Raw genomic sequence first — 24,106 nt, forward strand, 5'->3', positions numbered from 1 at the left:
TTCACAAGTTTAAGATATTAGACACGGACTTGAAACACAGTTCACAAATTTATGAAAATTTCAGGATTTTAGAAAAATTTCATGAATTTTAGAAAGGAAAAGAAAAAAAAATGAAAAAAAGAGAAGGAGATCGAGAAAATTAAAAAATATATTAATGGGCCGACCCTCATACGTACGGCCTGTGCGGACGAAAATGGATATGATGAGTGAAAAGACTATATTGCCCTTTATACGTTTTTTTTTGGGGGGGGGGGGGGGGGGGGGGGGTGTACCGAAGCGGGACAGTTGCGAAGGGCCAGTGACGATGCGAGTGCTGTAAAAAGTAACGGGTGAATACTATAGCATTTAGATTGATCAGCACCCGAAAAAACAAAATGCACAGCCAGTAGCACCAAAGCAGCAAACCATATACATACATGCAAGCAAAACAAGCCCTCGGCCATGAGCTGGTTTTACAGTGACCGTACAAAACAAGTTTCTCCAATACAGGCGGGGACCTACAGCCGCTACATCAGCTCACCTCTTGAAACAACCTTTGTGCGGTTGTTTGGGCTTCTTCTTGCTCTTCTTCATCCGAGCCGCCTTTTGTGCCGCCGCTTCCTCCTCCTTCACCCATTCCGCCTCCTTGTCTGAGCATCCAGTCCATTCGTCGTGTTCGTCAGTCTGCGACTGGACATCGGTCTCGTTGTCTGAGCATCCAGTCCATTCGTCTGTCTGCGACTGGACTTCGTTCGTCCTGTCGTCTTCCTTGGTGGACGCCCTTTTGGAACACAGGAAGCTGATGATCATCTGCAGTTTGTTCTCGCCATCTTGCCACATTGAGTACAGATCCTCCAGAGTCAGACAAGCTGTCTTCTCCATCCTGCGCAAATGGCACAAGAATTAGGGATCACCTAAGTCATGCATGTTTTACACTAGAAGGTACTCCCTTAGTTGCATATTAATCGCTGATTTAGTACAGTACATACCATGCAGAAAAAAAGAGGATGCTATTACAAAGATGTCAGCCATACCTGACTATCAATTGCACTACTGTATTTACACAACAAGATCAGAGCTGGTGCTGATTCGACATCAGCTTACCTGGTAGAACGTTCTTCAAAGTGACTGCTGATGTGCCTGACCTCTTCCAACAATTGTGCATCAATCTTTTCTTGGAAGCCTGTCTGCGCCAGCCATGAAAGGGTAGTCCTAAGGAACTGGACAATTAATCTTGCATCTTTCTGCAGAAGATCAGCTTTTAGAATAACTTGGCAGTTGCAAAGCAATGCGACAAAGTGGAAAATAACAAAACAAGCATTGTAACATATGAAGCTCACCTGGCCTTGCTTGTTGACTTGAAACCTCTCAAACATATCCCAGAAGGGAGCATTCTCATCACTTAAAGATATTTCACCTGTACTCTCCACCTTATTAGTATCTTGTACAGCCCTAGGAACTTATGAGAGTTAAGACAGCCTTTTTTAATAAAACAAAGTTTATAGTCGGCGATGGTAATGATACTCGCTTCTGGGAGGACACCTGGCTTGGTGAGACTCCGTTGGCGTTACAGTACCCAACTTTGTATCGTATTGTGCATCGTCGTGATGCGCTTGTGGCAACGATTATGCAGGCCACACCCCTTAATATTCAGTTTAGAAGGGTGCTTGTCGGTAATAGATGGGAAGCTTGGCTTCATCTGGTGCGTAGACTGATGGAGGTTCAGCTACAACATCAGCCCGATCAGTTGTGTTGGAAGCTTACTAGGTCTGGACATTTTACCGTTAAATCGATGTACATCGATGTTATCAACTCGAGTGTCATTCCTAACTCCAAACATGTTTGGAAAGTTAAAGTTCCTTTGAAAATCAAAGTGTTTATGTGGTTTGTCCATAAACAGGTCATTTTAACAAAGGATAACTTGGTTAAGCGCAATTGGATAGGATCTACTAGGTGTAGTTTCTGTGATCGGGATGAAACCATTAAGCATCTATTCTTTGAGTGCCCGTTGGCAAAAAATTTGTGGCGCTCCGTGCAAATTGCTTTTAACATTACTACTCCGAGTTCGGTCGGGTCGTTATTTGGAACGTGGCTGGATGGGATAGAGTCCGGTACAGCTAGACATATTCTTGTAGGAGTTTGTGCGTTGTTATGGGCAATTTGGAACTGCAGAAATGATTTGGCTTTTAACAGAATAACTACTATTCATGTTTTGCAGGTTGTATTCCGAGCTACGGCGTTGATCCGTATGTGGTCCCTACTCACTCCGACGGAGGCCAGGGAGCGTTTGGTTACTGGATCTGTCCGGTGGGAGATGGTAGCGCGGGATATATTCAACCGGTTTGGATGGCGGTCATGTAATAGGATTGGCAATTAGTTTCCATACCTAGTTTTCTGCCAGCCGGTTGTGGCTTTATGGCCTTTTTTTTTATCTTCCTGACGAGGTCTATGTGAGCTCAACGTAGTTTTCTTTTACGACTTTTTGACATTGTGAAACCTATTTTATTTATCAAAGTGGCCGTATGCATCCTCCTGATGCAGAGGCCGGGGTATCACCCCTTCTCCAAAAAAAAGGAATGTTTTCGTTACCATCAGATTTTTCTGGCAGTGCAGCCTTTTGCTTTACACAGCCTGGCTCTTCAGAACGAAGAAGAGCCATTATCTTCGGAACATGCAATTCCTCCTTGCTAATCATGTAGGCATTTAAGTTTGGACAGACTGCTCGGGCTTTGCGTGAGCCCACTATAACTACCATAGGATCTCCGACTGCGTCCAGTGCGTCAGCAAGCACTCTTGTGAAGTTGCTCGGCGTGCGAGGCCTTATTTGCAAAGCACGGACCATCTTCTCAGAAAACTCCAAAGGTAAATCCACAAAGATTCTGCGCCGCTGAAGAGTGCTTGTGAGATCATAGCAATTCTGCAGATCATGAGCCAGGGTTCCTTTTTTGAACACAAGCTCATGAGTTAGGATCAGAGGATAAAGTGTGACCACTAGTCTCCGGAGGACGTCGGAGTATGAACTAGGACTTGACGTCTTCTGTACCCATTCCCAGAGCATATCCTTCTCTGTCAACAGAGTCATAATTGCCTCAAATATGAAACGCCCTGATGAGAGTGCCAAGTGATTAAGATCGTAATCTGGGCTCAAATTAGATGCCAGGCAGGTGTCAAGGTAAACCTTGCTGGTACGGCACTCCAGCATATTCACCAACAGAGACTTGGTGCAGTATACACAACCTTTCTGTAGAAGGTATGATGAAGCCATGAAACCAAGGCACTCCATCAGACCCACATAGCATAGTGGGGATATATAGTCCCGTTCATCCCTCCGCATCACACGACTGAAGGTGAACTCAAGAGCACGCTTAAAGTTCAATATCAAGGGGGGTCTATCAACACCGGTACCAAGAAATCTCTTCAAAGAACGATAAAAATCTGCCCACCTGGGATTTTTGTCCAGGTAATGTACTAGTCTTGAAAGTAGCGCATCATCCAGTTGTGCTGTATGAAGCAGAAGCATGGTTGTTCTCCCAAGATGCCCATGAGTCAAATTTTTATCTGTTCGCCGAAGGTGTGCACTAAGAGAATCAGCAATCAACCCATATGCAGCGGGTGAGTCAAGTATACGCAAGAGGCTCCTTGTTGTCCCATCTCTCCACGCAAGAAAAATTAACTCAAAGAAGCGACGCTCACAGAGAATAAAGAAGTTTCTTAGCTTCATTTTTGGCATACTGAACTGTGGTTCTTCCAAAAACTTTTCTATCTCATTTATAATAACGTTTGTTCTCACCAGGGTATACAAAGATTCTGGCTTTGGAGAAATTTGAACAAATGACTCCAACTTCTTGAGTACACTGAAACCAACAGAAGACATCTCATTCATCCAGAAATACTGAGCACACGAGTGACACCGAGGGGCATCCAGCAAACATCTGTTGCCATCTTGCTGCAAAGAACTGATGCCAGCATTAGAAAGCCAACTTGCATTCATGTTAAGTACAACATATCTGTCAACTTCATCATCATTTCTCAATCCAAAGTACTTGGCGAAAAGATCTTCATACATAACTGCGTAGTCATTTAATTCTGGACCATCAGTGTGGCGAGAGTTATTTACCCAAAACCATCACACTTGGGGCTAGGGTAACAGGTCAGGACCAGATTTGAGCCAGGTCACAAAAAACCACCAGTTCTGAGCCTAACCTGTAACGCGGAGCACTGACGGGCTGATTTGGCCGCGAAAACAGCAAAACCGACAGGTTGGGCCCACCTGTCGAGCTGACATGGCATGCCTATGTGGACAAATACGTCGAGGTGGAGATGGGACCCACATGTCATTGACTCAGCGCCTCCTTTTTCATTTTTCTTTTTTATTTACACCTCCTTTTTCGTACGGGCATTTCATCAAATAGGTTCTGGACGGCGACGCCATGGAGAAGCTCCGTGCCGGTCAACCGGAGTCGCCAGCCGCGGCGGCGCCGCCGCACGCTTCGCGCCGTTCAAGGTCAGCTGTGCCCGTCAACGTGGTCCTTCCCCCTCTGCTGCAGCGACCTTGCCGCAGTCACCATCCTGCCACCGGCCATCGTCGTGCGCCCACGCACCCGAGCTCCGGGAGGTGTGGTGTCGGGGGTCATGGGGAGCGGCGGAAGCTCGTGCACCTCCCCATGGAGCACCGGCGGGGCAGGCGTGGAGCAGCCATGGAGCGCTCTTGCGCCGGGATAGGAGGAGGCCCGCAAATCCGCCGGCGATGGCAACGACGACGCGAGGTCGCCCGCGCCCAGAGCGAGCTCGCCGTCAGGATGCTTGCCTCCGTATGGTCCACCTCAATCCGCCGCAGCGACCTTGCCGCGGTCAACGCGCCACCGGCCATTATTGTGAGCCCGCACGCCCCACTGCCGCAGCGCAGCTCAGCGCCGCTGCCCCATCGCGGCACGTCCGGCCGCCGCATCGCAGATCAGCGGGGCCGGCCCCATCCCCCGCGGCACGTCCGGCCGCCGCCGCGCAACTCAGCGCCGCCGCATCCCTCCACCATCTCCCCGCTCGACAATCAACGCCTCCGCCGTGCGCATTGACGGCAACAGCCGCAGCTTGTCTGCCTCTCCATGGAGTGCCGGCAAGGGAGGGGGAGATAGGTGGCCGCCGCCGCTAGGGCCAGGAGAGAGGGGGGAGAGGAGGACGGCGGCGTGCTCGCCGGAGCAAAGGAAGAGGTGCCGTGGAAGAGAAAGTCAGAGATGAGGAATAAAACAAAAGGGGGGGAAATATGTGACGCTGACAGGTGGGTCCCCCGTCCACGTCAGATTTTTTGTCCACATAGGCATGCCAACTCAGCCTGACAGGTGGGCCCAACCGGTCAGTTTTGCTGTTTCCTCGAGCAAATCAAACAATCAGTGCTCTTCGTTACAGATTAGACACAATTTCGGTGGTTTTTTTTGACCTGGCTCAAATCTGGTACTGACCTGTTATCCTAGCCCCAAGTGTGGTTGTTTTGGGTAAATAACTCGTGTGGCGAAGATGAGATAGTGCGTTGAGTATGATCGACTTCCAGCGATTCCAGGCATTAAACAGAGTCTGGGGTGACATCTGATTAGAAGCCAGCATATTATTACAACTATTTTCATCTTCAGATCCTGGCCCTATCTCTAAATTGTATCCAGAGGTTCGAGACTGAAGATGAACATCAATAATTGAACGGGAAGCAATAAATTCAACAAACAAGTTCCCACATTTTCTGCCCTCAAGCAAAGTGCAAGTTAAATCGGGAAGAGACTTAATCACATCTGACAGTGCATCAGCTTCCAGGCAAACGAAACCGTAGAAGCAATCACATACCTTCTTCGCCATCTCTTTGGCTTCTGCAAGCAACTCTTCCTTCTCTGGATTTCTTTTGGGAGGGCACCCTTTATTATTTAAAAACCACAAAGAATTTACAATGATGTGGAGGAGGAGAAGCCGCGTTGCATCCTCAAACAAATCTGCCTTCTCAAGCATTTTCACCTCCAGTAAGACATCTCCTTTATGCTTTGCTATCCCTGCAGCTTCAACGAAATTACCCTTTTTCATCTCTATACTAAACAGTTCCTCAAGAAGATTCCTAGACTTCAAGAATGCCTGTACATTATCCATAGAACTGAAAGCCTTAACAAAAGGCATCATACGCTTTATGTCACCACACTCAAAATAATGTTGAGCACAATTATCTAGATACTCTGATCTAATTGCAGAAACCTCCAAGGATTTTGAATCCTCAAGCAAATGTTCCTCTTCCAACTGTTGCAGAAACTGCAAGCCCCGATTGAATAATTGTTTTCCTTTTGAGCACATGGAGAAACACTTGGTGTAACATTTAGCTTTGAAGAACACTTCAGCTGCCTCCGACCAGCATTCAGCCCTAGCAAAGCAGTCACCAGCATCCTCAAGTCTAGAAGTACCACAGTTTTGCATGTAAAGCATACCTAAGGCAATGCAAGGAACACAATGTTTAGTCAGACAGAGTTTTCTAGAGCGTGAGGTAACACTCCATATGAAAGGTAAGAATTGGCGTATCTGCAATTTAAGTAGGGGTACCATTTCAAAACAATATTTTGAGATTTGATGGCATTTACTTATAAGGCAACTCTTTTAGAACAACTTGCCATCCGTAGACCGTTACGATATGATGAAATCTCAAATGGACATAGCTTGGAAATTACGAAGAGTTGTCCGACCTGCTCTTTTGTAGTCGCCTAATTTGATATAACACGTAGCAGCTCTCTCATGCATTCCTATGGACTCGTAAATCTCTGACGCTGTTTGCAATGAAGCCTTGCCTAACTCCAAATTTGTGGAGATGGCATGGTCAGCAGTCACCACAAGTCCAGCAGCTCTTGCCCATTTCTCTCTGTGTGCATCACCAGCCTTTCCGAAACACATAGTAGCCATCTCGAATTGCTCCTCATTGAATAACTACAAAAAAAGAGAGAACTTGTGACATGGAATAAGAATGGTAAAAGACAAGTACAGAAAAACTATAAGTGGCCATGACCCGCCTAACAAAAAATACGTGTGCATACAACAACTGTGAGAAACAAAAACCCCATGAATTTAACAAGATTAAGAACACTCACTAGGCAACATAATGCATGGCATGATAAACTAAAATTGGCTTTGCAGACCAAACAAGTAAAGATCACTAACCTTGGTTCCCCGTAGCCTCCAATCATCAATGCTGCTCCCTGTTTGCATGGCTTGAATGAGGGAAGAATCAAGTAATCTAACTTCTACAGGGCACAACTTCTTCCAGTAGTCAAACATTGGTCGGCAGTAATCATCTGTATTTTCGCATATCCACAATCTTTGCCTAGTGCGTGTTTTTTTTAGAAAAGGAGGATGACCCCCGGCCTCTGCATCTGGGCGATGCATACGGCCACTTTATTAATTATTCTCACAAGACCTTACAAAGTCATACAACAGTAAGACTAAAGCCGCCGTCTAAGCAACAAACTGTCGCTACACCTATCAAGTTGATGAAGGGGCGCAGATAGCCTGGGCCTAATACCAAACAGACATCGCAGCCAAGCCTAACATCTAAGACCCGAGACCCCAACCTAGCCACTTGCCGGGTCTGGGACACACACTGGTCCGGCGTGCTCTCAGAGGCCGCCGCCGCCAACTGCCACCGCTCCATCTTCAGAACTGTACTGATGCATCAACCATGCTCGGTGCAGCTATCGTCGACGCCACCACGGCGCCCAACGGCACCTCCTCCCTGCGCGCAAACAGCTGAACACGTCGCGGTCGCCACTGATACAACTCAGCGCCATGCTGCCAAGTACCACCAGCCGACACAGCTTGAAGTCCTTGGAGGATCTGTCGTGCGTAGCACCTGCCGACCAGGCATGACCAAGCGTAGCACCCGTCGATCAGGCATGACTTGACATCTCCACCGAAGCTCCGTGCAAGACGAAGCCGCTCCACCTCCTGCCTCTGACTTTCAGCACTGCTCCACAAACGATGCTCCCAAGAGAGAAACGACACCGCAGTGCCACCATCATCCGGTCTGGAACACCAGATCCTAGGGTTTCCCCCGGAGCAGTACGAGTGGGTCGATGGTAGTCACATGACGATGCCTTCATCAAGGTAACGACATGGAACGCCGCCATCGCCCGCCATCGGCTCGGTTTTCACCGGAAACTACGTCTCTCCGACTCGCAGCTGGTGCTAGATGACGGATCCCAAGATTCGAACACCCAGCCTCAGGTCGACCACCTCTGACGAAAGAGATGACCACCACCGCCGGCTGCACCGGTCAGAACAGATCTGAACGAAGGTGCCACCGACGAGACCACCAGGCCCTCCACGCCGCCATCGCCGATCTGAAGGCAGCACGCACGCCACCGCAGCCAAGCCGGCCGCCGCCGACCGCAGCTGCCGCCGCCGCCCGAAGGGCCATCCGCAGCGCCCGCAGCCCTGGCCGCCGCCCGCGACTGGGCCGCCCGCAGCCAGGACGGGCCGGCCTCCCGCCGCCTGCTACAGCCATCCGCCGCGCCGCAGATCCCAGATCGGTCGCGCCACCACACGCCTTGGGGTCCGCCCCACCCCGGAGACGCGCGCGAGAGGAGATCCCCCGCCACCGCCGTCGGCCCCCGGGCTTAGCCCGGCGGCATCCTCCGGCGGCGGCGGAGGGAGAGGAGGAGGGAGTTTGCGGCGGCGGCGACTAGGTTTCTGGCTCCGCCCGAGTCGCCCTAGGGGGAGGACGACGCGGGGGCTAGGGTGAATCTCCTTTGCGGCGCGGCGGATGGCTGCGTGTGATTGCAACATAGAGTTGCTTCAGCTCTGAACAGAGTAGATAATGCTTGCTTCTGTCAAAACCTGGGTGAGAGGTCTCCTCGGAGTGTGCTATAATAGATTTATGTTTCATGTAGCCATACAGAACTCTCCATTTATTTCTTAAAGGCGACGAACAAAAAAGTTGTACAACAGCACATCCTACAAAATACCTCTGAAGTAAGTACACTCAACATTCTGAAACAGCGCATTTTACAACTGAAATATTTTGCAAAATGAACAAAGACGAAACTGAATTTATAGGCCCATACCTGAAACTCAAGGCCCTTACATTCAACAATAGTCAGAACAAGAGCTTGTTTACCAACAACATCAATAATTTGTTTTTTGGTAGCATCATCACGAACTAATATGACTTGCTGAGCACCAAACCCATGCAAATTACCATGTTGACTTTTGTTTTCTCCAAAAATTCTCATAATAGCATTTTCATCGTTATCAGACTCCAGCAGCACAGGAGCTTCTCCGTATACCAGTCCATTCTCTGGATTAAGCTTGTCAACACTTGATGGGAAAAAGAAGCACAGAGGCCTCATGATACTTTGTGCCATACGGAGGATGCCACAGTGTGTGCGGGAATTTTGAGACAATTGGAACATATCAGAGAGATGGGATTTCTCCCCATGTTTAAGTCCTTGTTTAGACGCCTCAGTTTCTGTGAGGAATGCAGTATAAAAAAGTGAACGGATATCTTCAAACCTGAAATCGATACCTCTTGCTATAGTCTGAGCAGTGTCACCAGCAAAAAGGAAGCCTTCCTTGATGTTCCTGCAGACATACTTAAGAAGTGCTATTTGTGTCATGGTCAGATCCTGTACCTCATCTATGTAAACAAAATCCACCAAATCTCCATTGTAGCCATCAGATACAAAACTAGTGTGAAGACTACTGACAAAATCTGACAAATCAAACTCCCTGGCAGAGCATTTCATACTTTCATATTCAAGGAATATATCATAAATTTTATTTCTTTTCTCTTTGCTCAAAGACGAAATTCTTTTATCTGAGAGCATCACATAATCTTGTCTTCCCAGTTTGCCAGTATAAGGCCCCCTTGCTTGATATGTGCCCTTAATGTGAGAGACTATTTCAGTGAAAACAGTGGACACATCAAATTTCTTTGTCAGGTCTTTATTAAAACGAGACCAGTAGAAAGTAGCAAATTTTTCATAGGTAACTTCATTCAATTCAATAAAAGTCTGCACTGCACGAGATCTTGAACGGCCTCTCTCAAAGCTAGACTTCATTTCACCATAAAATACATCCAAAAATGATGTCCGGCATGTTCCATCAAGCATCATCAAAAACTTACGATATGTTATAGTAAGAGGATAGTGCTCATGAGGTAGATCACAAAAATTGTCAGGAATTTCTGTAAACTCTTCCAGGTCATCCATGACGTCATGCATGCGAAGAATGCTTGGCTGTTCAGAGACATCACCAGTGCCAAATCTATATAGGGTTGAAATAAATAAAAACATAAAATAAGCAAAGTGAATATCTTTCACAGAAATCACTGAACCAGCTTGCAATATATATTTTCATAAAAGAGCCCCAAGCATGGCTCAATTTTTTTAGTTATGTGAGTGCACGCCCAGCCCAGCATAGCCTGCGAATGGGGGAGGAGCCCCATGGCATTTTTTGGTTAAGAAGAAGGTGTGGGACATCAGGTTTTAATCCGTGAAATAAATTCCGCCAACAGGAATCGAACTTTGGTCTGCCAAGGCGCACAGCCACGCTCTTGCCACTGGGCTATACGCCCATCCACAAAATCGTATCTTAAAGAGAAAATGCACTTCAAATGACCCTTAAAGGTACAGTGAAAAAAGTTGAGCCAACTCATGCACACATTTCTGTCCACTTTAAATGGATGTATCAAAATCATTTCCAAAATGGTGTAAACATATGTAGTACTTTTAAACAGGGGCCCGATTCAACAGACTTACCTTTTAAGTCTGTAGATGTAATCTTTTATGGCTGAACATAACTTTGGGCTCACAGTGATAAATATTTGTTTCACAGAACATTCTCCTCCATTCTTTAGTGGCATAAGTTTATTGTCATCTGCCGCAGACACGGCTCCATCCAAATTTAGACCTTGGGATGCGATCGATGACAGTTTCTCTTTTTGAATCATTTTCATTGTCAATACAGTGGTTTTTCCGATGCCCGACCTCCCAAGTATAAAACTAGTGAGCGGGAATTGGATAATCACCTGCTCTTCATCACTCAGTTCAAAGGGGATGTTGATTTCAGACCCATCAGTAGCTGTCAGCAAATGCTTTGCCATTCCAGATGATAAAGAGTAGAATTTCATCAGCAAGAAGCTTTCGCTTACTTTTGAATTTTCCATGGCATATGATGTATACACGAGACCATGTTCTTCATGAGCATCCACTTTGCAATCCATGTTATAGCGAATAATAGCATGTCCAACATCCCAAACCATAGGAACTTCCAGTTTCCTGTTATCCACGACAAAAAGGAGGGCAAAAATTAGAAGAATGCCTACATGCATTTCATTTCTAGGCACGATATTTACAAAGAAGTTGATCAAGCATCAAAGGATAATGAAAAATTGAAGAGGCCAGAGTATAGCCCATTAACAACAAAATACTCATACCCCTGTGTCTGCACTCTCCTGCAGTGATCCAGGTAATCATCCGTGTACATGGAAAACAAATTCTGGAAACGTTGAACAGTTCTTGCAACATTTTGCTGTGACAGTAGGTCCCAAATTTTTATTATCTGGAAATACTTTCTCTCGGTTTTCTCCATGTCAATACTCCATACGAGATACAGGTCTCTAACCTTGTATACTTTTGCAAGATGAGAAGCACCTGGTATGTCAAGGTTCTTAACTGTTGTCCTCCAACCAGCTCCAAGTTTGATAAGCTTTTGGAGTATTTCCCTCCTGAGCTGTGGTGATTTGAGTTTGGTGAAGGACTTCCTAAACTCATCGCTAAGAATGACCTGTTGAATGTACAAATACAAAAAGCGCAACCTGAGAAAAATGAAGGAACAGTATATTCTTCAAGAAAACTAGGAGGTTCACAAGATGGTATGTACTCTATAGAGAAGAACCATATAACTGAGAAAGCATCTTACAAAATAGCACATGTCCCTGAAAGCATCGTACAGAGGAAACAGCCTAGCAGAGACAAGCGAACCACATACATGATTCCAGAAAGTGAGACATGTCTGTTCATGAACACACACAAAATCACACTATGAAGTAAGTGTATATTCAGTAAAACCTAACTCCGTGACAACAAGAATGAGTCTCACAAGACACATGTACATACATGTGGTTCGCATTCTGGGTAAAGTAAGTGCAGTGACATATTAGAAAATATGAAAGTATGTTTAAAGCCAAACTGGCTAAAACCATGGTACTTACCTTCCATCTGGTATTGGTGAAAACCACCGAATCAGCATTAAGAAGATCATCAAGTTCATCAAGCTCTTGCTTTACTTGCAAAACCAACCTACAGATGGTTGCGTCATTAGTGGCACTGAAAACACATTTACGTCTTTCTGCATCAGCAACAAGGTCTGTCCATTCGGTCCCACTTTTATACAGTGTACGAGCATTCCCAACAATCCAAAGACAGTGCCTGCATGAAATAGAACATCAGATATATATCATCAGTCTTACATACTTTGAACATTAATAAAAACAAGGGAACGCAAAAAAATTGATGCACACCTTGCTCTAGTAAGAGCAACATTTGTTCTTTGGTTATCAGCAAGAAATCCAAGAACTCCTCTCCCATTGGATCTAACAGTTGATAGTATTATTATATCATCCTCTTCTCCTTGGAAACCCTCAATGGACTTCAGCCGCACATGAAAGCCATCACATTTATCGTACTTTTTGCCAAGTCTAGTTTTAATTGCATCAACTTGAGCATTATATGGAGAGACCACGCCGATGCTGAAACATTGGCCTGTCTTTTTCCAAGCTGCAGAATAATCTTAAGTGGTCAAATTTTGGACAAGGCTACTGAAAGAATTTTCTTCAGCAAACTTAAGTTGATTCTGCATCACCAAGTCATTGAAATGTCACTGTTTTCCACTCTGATAATAATAAAAAGTTGCTTAAGTGGGACCATGCAGTGGATAACAACTCTAATAGAGCATAGTATTTAAGCCTTCATGTTATCTACTAAATGTACTCCTTTTTAAAATAAAAATGTATGCAGTACAAGAAAGGAAGACCATGTATGCTTCAAAATATCCCGTGTTATATTAGCCTTTTTTTTGTGGGTACCATGTTATACTAGCCAAGTAACTTCATAAAAAAATTAATAACTACAAATGATATTAAGGTTAAGCAAATGATATATTTCAGCTTAGACATACATTTAAAGATGGTATGGATTAGGTGAAAAACAATAGCAACTTCAACCATGTTTCTCCGACTGTTTCCTGTGCCCTCTTTGTCTTCCCTTCCATCAGCGACATTTATTAACGTGTAGCTGCCAAAAGGGAGGCATGTGAAATCCTTATTATAGCTAGAAGACAGGACATTGGAACCATCTAACATTTTCCTCTCATAAAATTGAGCATTTGGAAATAAGCTGATACAAGGATTCATGCGATACTGCATATTCAGCAAATGTTTTTCAAATTTTAGCTTAACCAGTCTCTTAAAAAGACTTGTTCCAAGTCCAGCTTCTTTACATACCTAGAGACAAACAATTAAAGGTAAGAATTGGGACTATCAAAAACAGATCAATGACAAACGGAACATAAAAGGAAGATACACCCTTCACAATTTTTTCAAGAAAAAAGTGTTGGGTCATTTCAGTATCACAATTTTATCTTGTTGATAAATGCACCAGTGACTAAGAAATGAAACAAACAATATAAAGTGGGTGAGGCAAAACCTTACTTTGCTTTTAACCATCGCACTCAGCTGACAGTCATCCCTGACCAAAACAACATATTTTAGCCAATGTAGCCGTAGTGAGATCACCAATTCACACTCCCGCACTTGAGCAGCCTCATTAACAATTAATACATCGAGCGGTGCAATATCCATGTGATGTAACTGATAAGAGCTAGAGGTGGTACAGAAAAGAAGTGTTGCATTACATATGCAGTAGTTCTTGACCCAGTTTTTGTCTACTCCAGTGGGTAAGTTAAGCAAGTGTAGCAGATCTTTAAGCAACTTTATGCATGTGTACCTTGCTTCATCCAGTTCCTTCTCAATAGAAGATATAGGCTTTGCACAAACAGAGTTTGCAGTTGACAGACAACCAAGGCCCCTTTTCAAGCCCTCATCGGTCAAGTCTACGTCACTAAGAAGGGCGCCAAATTTTTCCAGCATCTTAAGCAACATAGATATATTTATGACACTATCATGAGAAAAGCACCTTCCAGGAAGATGAGCCCACAAATTCATTATGCATCTTTTCAGAGCTATTGCTGTCGCATCCAATTGCTTCTTTGTGAAGTCCAGAAAGCACACTGGATCAATTTTTCCATCATCCTCGAGAAGCATATCATACCGTGAAGCGCAGTCTTCTAAAAAGGATACCATTGAAGCTATTATGTAGTTCCATCCTGACGACGATGAAAAGCTTTCAACAAGTTCGTCGACACGAAAATCCAAGAAAACTTCCTGAAGATCATCGGTGATGTCCATGTTAGACCTGCTCCCAAATAGCAAGCTATCTCCAAGAGAAAAAGGTAGACCATTTTCATCAATGTGCTCATTGAAATCCTTCAATTTTTTAAGGAAACGAGTGCAAACTCCAACGACAGCAACATTAGTGGGAGCACAAGTAAGAGTTCTGCATTTCAAACATGCCAAAACCCACAATAAAGCGCTAACCATCTTGGTCTTTCCAGTACCTGGTGGACCCCATATAAGCTTCATGAGGTTCACATGCCCACATTGTACAGTTGAGATGATAGATTTGATAGCATCCACCTGTGATTCATTCAGCTTAATCGAAAGTAGTTGCTCTGTGAAAGAAGCCAAACAGCCCTAATCCTGTTTAATACGGACACCACAAACATCCTCACCCTGCAACAGAGCCAACAAAGAGGAACTCAAAAAGTTAGGTCCCATACCAATTTATAATGGTAATGAAAATAGCTAGTAAAACTAAAATGCAAGTATTCATGTGATATTACCAGATTTGTGGGGGCTAAGAGGGACTTGATTACTGTGAAATTGTTATCCATGTGGCAATCAAAGGTAAGTGCTTTCCATATCCGCATGTTTGTCGTGATATTGTTGAGAAATATTGCATGCTTCAGTTTGTTTAAGTCTTCTTGCAAACCAACATTCTTTGCAACTTTGACTCTGAAGCCCTTCTGGTATTCATCATCCATAAAAACCTCAGTAACCATTGCCAAGCAGTATGTCATGCCATGGTGGTTTAAGTCCTCTACAGATTCAGGTTTTATGCTAGACAAAATAAATATGTCACCATTCCTCATAGTATAATTCCCAGTAGAAAACCCATCATCATTATCCCAAAAGTCCACATCCATAAAGTATAATCCCGATTTCCCTGCTACCTCCATGGAACGTATTCTCGACGAGGGTGCTTCACTGATGAGTTAAAGGCGTGAGCATAGATCTGACCTTGTTTCTTCAATCAGAGGCACACGAAACGATACGAGATAGTGATCAAGTGATTTGAAGTTGCAGGGAATGGTCACAACCTGAACACAAATGAGATCATAATTGATAAATAAGAAAGACATGATTATAGCTAGCAAAAGATTCTCCAACAGTTCCTTGAGTAGAGAATGCAATTAATGCTAGCAGAGTCGATTTCAATTTCATATAATGAAGAAGCAGCGATGATCAATACAGGGCTGAAGCTGCTCATATCTCAAGGAGGTTACCGCAGTCAATCATAGACACAATGTTTTTCATAGCAATACAAGTTATAACTTGTGCCACCAAATGGTACAACATTGCGGCATGTCTCTCTCTCACTAGGATACAACATAAGTTGCACGCCTACCATCATGCTCCCAACAGCTAGCAATTTAAAGCTTATGGCACATCATGGTCACAAAAAATTAGTGTGTCATTCTTGCCAGCAGCAGTGAGCACCTACACTACACTCAGCCAGTAACGTAAGAATCATGCATGACATCTGGTTAGCCCAGAAATGGCAATGTGCCTACACTACACTACACTACACTACACTCAGCGTGCAAGTGTGCAACAATCATGTTAATACAGTCCAGAAATGGCAATCAACACTTATAGCAAACCAAAAGGCATTGAATTTGCGTTGGTAAGCACATGAAAATCGCGCTTCCATGACACGTGGACAGAAACCCCCTCTAAACCCGAGCGCTGCGCACGGGCAACACACAGACAGAGCAGAGCAGAGCAGCATCAATCAGTTGGAGCTTCAGACAACAGACCCAACTTGGATTACGCATAAGAGGCAGCGAACAACAGCCCGCTAACGGAAAAAAAAAATCACCGGATTTAAGCACGAGTAGTCGGAGTAGAAACCTAGCTAGCGCACATCCGCGCGCGCACACACGCTTCGGCGGTCCGTACGACGTACGCGCAGATTCGGGGGAAAAATGCTCAAGCTTGCAAAACCGCGCGCCCGCTCGCAGAAATCATCGTCAGGAACTAGTAGCAGCGGCAACCGCGGGGTGGATGGATGGCGCAGGCGTACCTTGTCCCTGTAGAGGTCGTCGTCGGTGATTTCCTGGGCCGACCAGGAGAGCACCACGTCCTCCAAATCCACCTCCCCCATGCCGCCACCGGGGCTGCCGCGTGCTGTCTCCCCCCTCTTGGTCTCGCTCTCGCCCTAACCCGAGCAAGATGGCGGCACTTGCGAGGAGGGGGGAAGGAAGGGGGTCGGTTTCTTGGTGGTCTTGGCTGTCTTGGAGGAGGAGTCGCTTGCTGTGTGCAGAAAAGCAGAGCAGGAGCGATCAATGGGAGAAGGGGAACTGGGGGAAGGTGGGTCTGAGACGATCAGTACAGTGTACTGCGCAGAAATCTTTGGGATGGGAGAGGGAGAATGCTTTTGGGTCTTAGGATTCGGGCCCTTTTTCACGGGGCGGGGCAGGTGGAGGAGGAAGGGAGGCCGGCGCGATGACCGGCAGCGCGACAGTACAGCACCGGTAGAACTTGTTCTCGGTTTGGTCCTGAGACCATCTCTGCCACACCCCTTAAAAGTGGTCAAGTCCTTATAACTTTTGCGTTCTAACGTTTTGATAAAAAAATGTTCATAACAGAAATCGTAAAAGTGGTCCAACCCGTAATTTTTTAAAAGGGCAACGTAAAAGCGGCTGAGCTGGGCTGGAGGAAGAAGCTCATATCCGAGTTTTAAAGTTTGTTTTTACCGTATCTATTCGGCCGTAACTAAAATAAACCCTAAAAATACCCTTTTTTACCTTTATCTCAGTTTTACAATTTGTAGTTTTAAGGGGTCTGCTAGAGATGCTCTAATACTCCTAAAACAGTCGTTTTTGTAACCCGTCACGACGCAGCTATCCAGACCTCATTGATTTGCGGAGCAGTTTGGACTTTCCGTAAATTGAAACCAAACAAGAAGGGGCTTTGGGGGAATTTGATATGAGTCATAGGACTCCGACACCCTTGACCCACCCAAAACTAAGACGGAGCCCGCGCTTTTGTAGCTGGTCGTACTGTTTCCACGGCAAAATCCTCCACTCTCCCCTTTCACCCTGCCGCTCTCCATCAAATTATCACCCTTTTTCGTCGTCGCAGACGCATCCTAGCTATGTAGAGACATGATGTGTGCTCATTATGTTTGTATCCTTTTGATGCTTCATTTTGAGCTAACAAAAGTCCACCTTTTGTCAAAAAGAAAAGAAGGTTGCTTCAGGTGTATCAATGTTTTTCCTTATAAGGCTTTTTTGAATAATATAATGTAATGATTGTGTGCATCTTTATGATGCAAAGGCCGGGGGTTCAACCTCCTATCCTAAAAGAAATCACATACATCGTCACTGTTCCTCCCCACATTTAGGAAACAACAATAGGGATTAAGGGTCCCTCCTTGGACGCGGCTTAAAGGAGGTCTTCGGTAATTCCCCAATAGAATGTCAAGGAAGGAGGGAGATAAGTACTTTCGCTACAATGCCTCCTTAACCCACCATCACGATGATAGTAACAACCTTCCGTCCATAAATGCAAATGTTTAGGGGTCGACCTTACAAAACATCGAGAGAACATTAACTCAAACATACTAAGTAGGTATTGCATCTCGGGTAGGCGTTTGGTTCTAATACATACTAGACTTCATCCTTACTCCCCGAGAGCTAATTGAATTACTCAAACATATGGATGGAAAACATAGAGGGGAGAAACAAGTTACAACCCAACATGGTGTTGGGGGGAAAGAGAAGAATGGTGGTGTCGATGAAGATGGCACCGGCCCTTTTGTTAGCATCGGGCGTCAACATAGTCTCCTCCTACCTTCTTCCATGTCTTGGCCCTTCCTCTAAGGTGGAGATAACTCTTCTACAACAATGGAGGTATGACAACACGTGATGAACTTGCTGAACATGAATGTCGGTGGCTAGGGTTGGAGATGAATATATAGGAGGTCTCCATGGATCTCCTCCGTAGATATGACTCCTCCCACGTCATCTAGGGCTCCAGGGGAGCCAAATCCTCTCCCCGTAGCTCCCTTGGTCACCAATGATCGCTTATGAATCGCAGAAGTTAATGAAGAATCGCAGAAGTTATGGGTGATTTCACAACCTCGGGTGTTGGTAAGAGAGCTGGTACGACCATACCACACGTCGTCTTCTTTTTGTGGAACTGCACATGCAGTTTCATGGTTTGGTCGTCATTTCTTCATACAAACTCCATTTTGGCGTTCTTGGGCTCATTGGATTCGTCCCGGAAAGCCTGATTCGCCCAGTATATTGAATCTTCAATTTGGAGACTACTGAAAATGCCAAAAATATCAAAATCTCCATAGGACCAGAATCTGATGCCTCAAACTCCTCCGTTTTGGCACCAACTTGCTCTTTTTCTATGCGGCAACTCCATGAAAATGCCAATACACGTACAAAGAAAACAAAACTAAGTGAAACTAAGAACAACTAAAAATTGTGCAATGAACTTGATAAAAACGGCTAAAGATCAGAAACTATGCATGCATATAATACGAGGGATTTTTTTTGGTACTAGAATAAGCCGTGGTTGTTTGGATACCAAGAATTGGATGTGAGAATTGTGACGCCCCCGATTTGACCGTACACTAATCATGCACGCAAATGTGTACGATCAAGATCAGGGACTCACGGGAAGATATCAAAACACAACTCTACAACATAAATAAGTCATACAAGCATCATAATACAAGCCAGGGGCCTCGAGGGCTCGAATACAATTGCTCGATCATAGACGAGTCAGCGGAAGCAACAATATCTGAGTACAGACATAAGTTAAACAAGTTTGCCTTAAGAAGGCTAGCACAAAAGTAGCAACGATCGAAAAGGCAAGGCCTCCTGCCTGGGACCTCCTAACTACTCCTCGAAGCCGAACTCCATGTAGAATCATCCTCGGGATCTCTAGCTCCTGGACTCCAGCATCTGGTTGCGACAATCAGGTATAGAAAGGGGAAAAGAGGGAGAAAAGCAACCGTGAGTACTCATCCAAAGTACTCGCAAGCAAGGAGCTACACTACATATGCATGGGTATATGTGTAAAGGGCCATATTAGTGGACTGAACTGCAGAATGCCAGAATAAGGGGGGATAGCTAGTCCTGTCGAAGACTACGCTTCTGGCCACCTCCACCTTGCAGCATGTAGAAGAGAGTAGATGGTAAGTTCACCAAGTAGCATCGCATAGCATAATCCTACCCGGCGATTCCCTCCTCGTCGCCCTGTTAGAGAGCGATCACCGGGTTGTATCTGGCACTTGGAAGGGTGTGTTTTATTAAGTATCCAGTTCTAGTTGCCATAAGGTCAAGGTACAACTCCGGGTCATCCTTTTACCGAGGGACACGGCTATTCGAATAGATAAACTTCCCTGCAGGGGTGCACCACATAACCCAACACGCTCGATCCCATTTGGCCGGACACACTTCTCTGGGTCATGCCCGGCCTCGTAAGATCAACACGTCGCAGCCCCACCTAGGCTCAACAGAGAGGTCAGCACGCCGGTCTAAACCCTATGCGCGCAGAGGTCTGGGCCCATTGCCCTATGCACACCTGCACGTTGCGTACGCGGCCGGAAGCAGACCTAGCCCCCTTAATACAAGCGCGAGCTTACGGTCCAATGCGGCGCGCGCCACTCAGTCGCTGACGTCAAAAGAGCTTCGGCTGATACCACGACGCCGGGATACCCATAACTACTCCCGCGTAGATGGTTAGTGCGTATATACCAAATGGCCAGACTCAGATCAAATACCAAGATCTCGTTAAGCGTGTTAAGTATCTGCGAACGCCGACCAGGGCCAGGCCCACCTCTCTCCTAGGTGGTCTCAACCTGCCCTGTCGCTTCGCCACAAAGTAACAGTCGGGGGCCGTCAGGAACCCAGGCCCACCTCTACCGGGGTGGAGCCACCTGTCCTTTCAGCCCCCTCATCAGAATCACTTGCGGGTACTCAACGAGCCAACCCGACTTTAGTCACCACATGTGTCATGTATATAATGTATATAGTATATACCCGTGATCACCTCCCGAAGTGATCACGGCCCAGTAGTATAGCATGGCAGACGGACAGGAGTGTAGGGCCACTGATGGAACACTAGCATCCTATACTAAGCAGTAGGATAGCAGGTAAGGGTAACAACTGTAGCAACAATGACAGGCTATGCATTAGGATAGGATTAACGGAAAGCAGTAACATGCTACACTATTCTAATGCAAGCGGTAGAGAGTAGAGTAGGCGATATCTGGTGATCAAGGGGGGGCTTGCCTGGTTGCTCAGACAAGAAGGAGGGGTCGTCGGCGACGTAGTCGACCACAGGGGCATCAGCATCGTCACGGGGTCTACCGAAGAGAAGAGGGGGGAGAAACAGTAAATACATAGCAAGCAAGTGCATAACAGGACAACAGGCAGAGCTAGACGTGTTCTAACGCGGTATCAGGTGATACCGGTGAAGGGGAGAAACATCCGGGAAAGTATCCCCGGTGTTTCACGTTTTCGGACAGATGAACCGGAGGTGAAATGTTACAGGTTTGCTATGCTACGGATGCGTGGCGGACGAACTTTCATGTACAAAGTTTTAAAGATTTAAATCCGGATTCGTCTCGTCGTTCTGAGCAACTTTCATGTACAAAGTTTTCCCATCCCAGCTACGGTTTATTTTATATTAAATTTTAAAGATTTAAATCATTTTTAGAATTTAATAAATTAATTTAATTCGAAATTTAATTTATGTATCAGCATGACATCAGCAGTCAACGTTGACCGTTGACCTGGTCAACCTGACAGGTGGGTCCCACCTGTCAGGGGCTGTTAGCTAATTAACAGTAGTTAATTAGATTAATTAATCTTAATTAGTTAATATTAACAGGATTAAGTACGTTAATTAATTCACTAATTAATTAATTAATAACTTCATTAATTCATTTTTATTTTATTTCCTTTTTCTCTTTTTTTTAAAGTTCTGGGGCGGGGGGGCCCACTGTCATTGGCCCGGAGGGCCATAGCGGGCGCGGCCGTAGCCCGAACGGGCGCTGGCCTGCGGGGGCGCACCCGACAGGGCGCTCGGGCGATCTAGGCAGTGGCGAGCCGGGGCGCGCACTCGCTGGAGACAGCGATGGGCGCTGCCGCAGGGGGTCTGCGGCGCGGCCGTGGCGGATCAGCGGAGTGCAGGGGACAGCGTGGGCGCGGGCGGAGGCCGCTAGGACGCTAGGATTGTGCGGAGCAGCAGCGGGAACGCAGTCCGGCGTTGAGCGTGCACAGGGGAGTAGAGGGAAACTGGGGGTAGGGGTTCTCACGATCATTGGTGAGAAGGGGGCGTCGTGGCTCGAGGTAGTCCGGCGGGGAGGCGGCCGGGGACGTTCGGCGCGGCGGCACCGGCGACGGGGTCAGAGCGGGTGGCGACCGGCGGATGCATCCGAGGAAGAAGGTCGAGGGCGACGGCGTTGAGGCTCCCCCGACTCGGTCCAGTGCGGTGATGAGGCGGCCGGAATGGGCGACGACCACGAGCGCCAAGGCTGCGAGCCTGGCCCCGACGCGGTCAGGCGCACGGGCAAGGAGGAGGCCGGGGCGCAAGGCGATGGCTAGCCGTGAGGAGGCAACTGGTCTCCGGCAAGGTCGGCCGGTGCGGGGTGCAGCGGAGGAGGTTGGCGAGATCGCCGACGGGAGCTAGGAGGCGCACGGGGCGTGGCCGGGCGCTGCCCGCCGTGAGCGTGGGTGTGTGCCGGCGCTGGTGGAGCGAGGGGATCGATGCTCGATCCAGATCCAGCGTGGGGGGACGAGAGAAACGTGTGGGGAGTGGGGTGTTGCTAGGTTTTCGGGGTATGGGGGGTTAGGTCATAGGCTAGTGGGGAGCAGGCGGGCTGACGGGCTGGTTGGGTGGGATGGGCCGAGGCCCATGGTGAGCCCGGGGGGGGGGGGGGGGGTTCCTTTTCTCTTTCTATTGTTTTCTGTTTGTCTTTTTCTTTTCTATTTATTTTCTTTTCTCTATAGTTTCAATATACCTTTAACTTTTAAAAATACAAAAATAGCTCCTAGGTCAGTATTGCTAAATATACTACCGCCACCTTTAATTATGGCACCCAAATAAAATAGCCTAACATTTACTAATTATAAAAGGTAATAATTAATTGATTAAGCCACTATTTTATTTATCTTAGTGCATTTAACTATTTCATAAAAACTTGGTTTCTTCATCAATATTACTTATGAATTATTTGACACATCTAGAACATTTTAGTTTTAATAATTGAAAACTTTTATTGTTTGCTTGATTTTGAATTTGAATCCGAACCGGTTTCGAACTAACGCGAGATTAACAACAGTAATCGAGGTGACGTGGCATCATTAGTAGAAAGTTACTGTAGCTTAATTATCCGGGCGTCACAATTCTCCTCCACTACAAGAAATCTCGTCTCGAGATTTAAGAGGGGAAGTGACGGGGAAGGGATTTGGTTACGAAGTTCTAACGAGTCATCTCGGTCTTGGTTGCTCTTCTCGAAGAGGTCGATCCATTACGTGGGTGTCTTCATTTCTCTGCTTCGGTCATCATGACGATGTTAGCATCCTTTCTTCGGGGGTTCCTTCGTACTTACGAATAGGTAACGGGGCAGATCGGTAATGACAGAATGCTATAAGGGTAATAATCTGGGATAATCCCATGAATGAGCATATGAGTACCTCTCGGGTTGAACAATTAAAACACATCGAGAGTAAGGTTCGAAGGTACCATAAGAAGTTTCAAGCTGATAGACAATCGTTCATTGTCGGAAACAGAGTGTGAAAGGGGTTTAGAGCAACGGGAATAATTATTGTGTTTCATACCAGAATTGATGATCTCTCGGAAGGTAGCTCTTGAATTGCATACGAGGCCACACGCGAGGAACAATCTTGGGAACAAGGAGTGCAAGAGAGTCAGGTTTTGATCCTGTGGAACTGTGGGTTATGGGCCCACCATGTGGTTAAAGTAGGAAGGGCGGTGACATCTTGCACGATCATGATAGCAAGGCATGTCAGAGGATAGCCTGTCAGTTATATGTCAGCAACATCGTCGGTACCAAGGGCGAGGAACGAAGAGAACCATTTTCCTGCTCGTTGAAACGAGGCGGACCAATAGGCAAAGTTCTCGTCCATCGGTGGTTACCGGAATGTCACCACAATAGTAACAGGGTCTTACTGACAGAGTTGTACACCGAGGTGTTTGCACAAGCAGGGAATTAATACTGCTTAGATCATAATGATCACCAGAAACGTTAAACCAACCAATGGAAGGAAAATATGATTATCAGATTAAACAGAACAATGGAAAGGAAAATGTGCTTAAACACATATTTCAGGGGTATATCCTTCCCAAGGACAATGGTTAGAAGAGAACCATTTAGGTTAGGGAAGAGGAAGTTCATGACATTACCCAAACAACGGTGTTTGAATAATTGATAATGAAAATTTAGCATTGTGCTTCAAATGTTTTTATTGAAGATCGGAGTACCTTAGACATGCTTCGAGATAGCATTGACATGGTCATCAGGTGAAGATCAGACTTTGAAAACACACAGGATCCATCAGGAATAACTTGTAGAATAAGTCTTACAATTTCCTCATGGAAGAATGGATAACCTTGCTGAAAAGGAATCTATAACAATAGGGCCATCCGGCCAGGTGTGCTAGGCATGAC

The 24,106-nt window shown here is 46.0% G+C and overlaps 2 protein-coding genes across 2 annotated transcripts; both read right to left on the reverse strand.

Moving 5' to 3' along the window:
- Window positions 1-411: 411 nt before the first annotated feature.
- Window positions 412-4,045, reverse strand: LOC120974186 (uncharacterized). The gene is made up of 4 exons (XM_040400612.2): window positions 3,910-4,045; window positions 1,320-1,420; window positions 1,084-1,223; window positions 412-862 (listed from the first exon to the last, which is right to left on the reverse strand). Exons 1-4 carry the CDS (start codon window positions 4,043-4,045, stop codon window positions 517-519), a joined length of 723 nt encoding a protein of 240 aa, XP_040256546.1. The 3' UTR covers window positions 412-516.
- Window positions 4,046-5,683: 1,638 nt separating this feature from the next.
- On the reverse strand, window positions 5,684-16,553 carry LOC141041286 (uncharacterized). The gene is made up of 21 exons (XM_073507419.1): window positions 16,473-16,553; window positions 15,407-15,486; window positions 14,950-15,226; window positions 14,831-14,839; window positions 14,645-14,743; window positions 13,995-14,533; window positions 12,512-12,739; window positions 12,384-12,419; window positions 12,203-12,290; window positions 12,108-12,121; window positions 11,887-11,953; window positions 11,614-11,775; window positions 11,426-11,520; window positions 10,749-11,267; window positions 9,054-9,717; window positions 8,955-8,979; window positions 7,153-7,286; window positions 7,019-7,033; window positions 6,786-6,921; window positions 5,809-6,431; window positions 5,684-5,707 (listed from the first exon to the last, which is right to left on the reverse strand). Exons 1-21 carry the CDS (start codon window positions 16,551-16,553, stop codon window positions 5,684-5,686), a joined length of 3,915 nt encoding a protein of 1,304 aa, XP_073363520.1.
- Between the last annotated feature and the right edge of the window lie 7,553 nt (window positions 16,554-24,106).

This window comes from Aegilops tauschii, chromosome 2 (genome assembly GCF_002575655.3).
Source record: "Aegilops tauschii subsp. strangulata cultivar AL8/78 chromosome 2, Aet v6.0, whole genome shotgun sequence".
NCBI classification, from domain to species: Eukaryota; Viridiplantae; Streptophyta; class Magnoliopsida; order Poales; family Poaceae; genus Aegilops; species Aegilops tauschii.

Bases quoted from the DNA above. Each gene is read 5' to 3' on its own strand.
- LOC120974186 (XM_040400612.2), bottom strand. From the start codon at position 4,045: ATGTATGAAGATCTTTTCGCCAAGTACTTTGGATTGAGAAATGATGAT. The intron at 1,421-3,909 runs GTTTGCTGGATG...GGGCTGTACAAG, and splicing joins GCAGCAAGATGGCAACAGAT to ATACTAATAAGGTGGAGAGT. The intron at 1,224-1,319 runs GTGAGCTTCATA...GATCTTCTGCAG, and splicing joins AAGTCAACAAGCAAGGCCAG to AAAGATGCAAGATTAATTGT.
- LOC141041286 (XM_073507419.1), bottom strand. From the start codon at position 16,553: ATGGGGGAGGTGGATTTGGAGGACGTGGTGCTCTCCTGGTCGGCCCAG. The intron at 12,420-12,511 runs GTGTGCATCAAT...TATTTCATGCAG, and splicing joins GTTGCTCTTACTAGAGCAAG to GCACTGTCTTTGGATTGTTG. The intron at 11,268-11,425 runs GTATGAGTATTT...CGTGGATAACAG, and splicing joins AGGAGAGTGCAGACACAGGG to GAAACTGGAAGTTCCTATGG.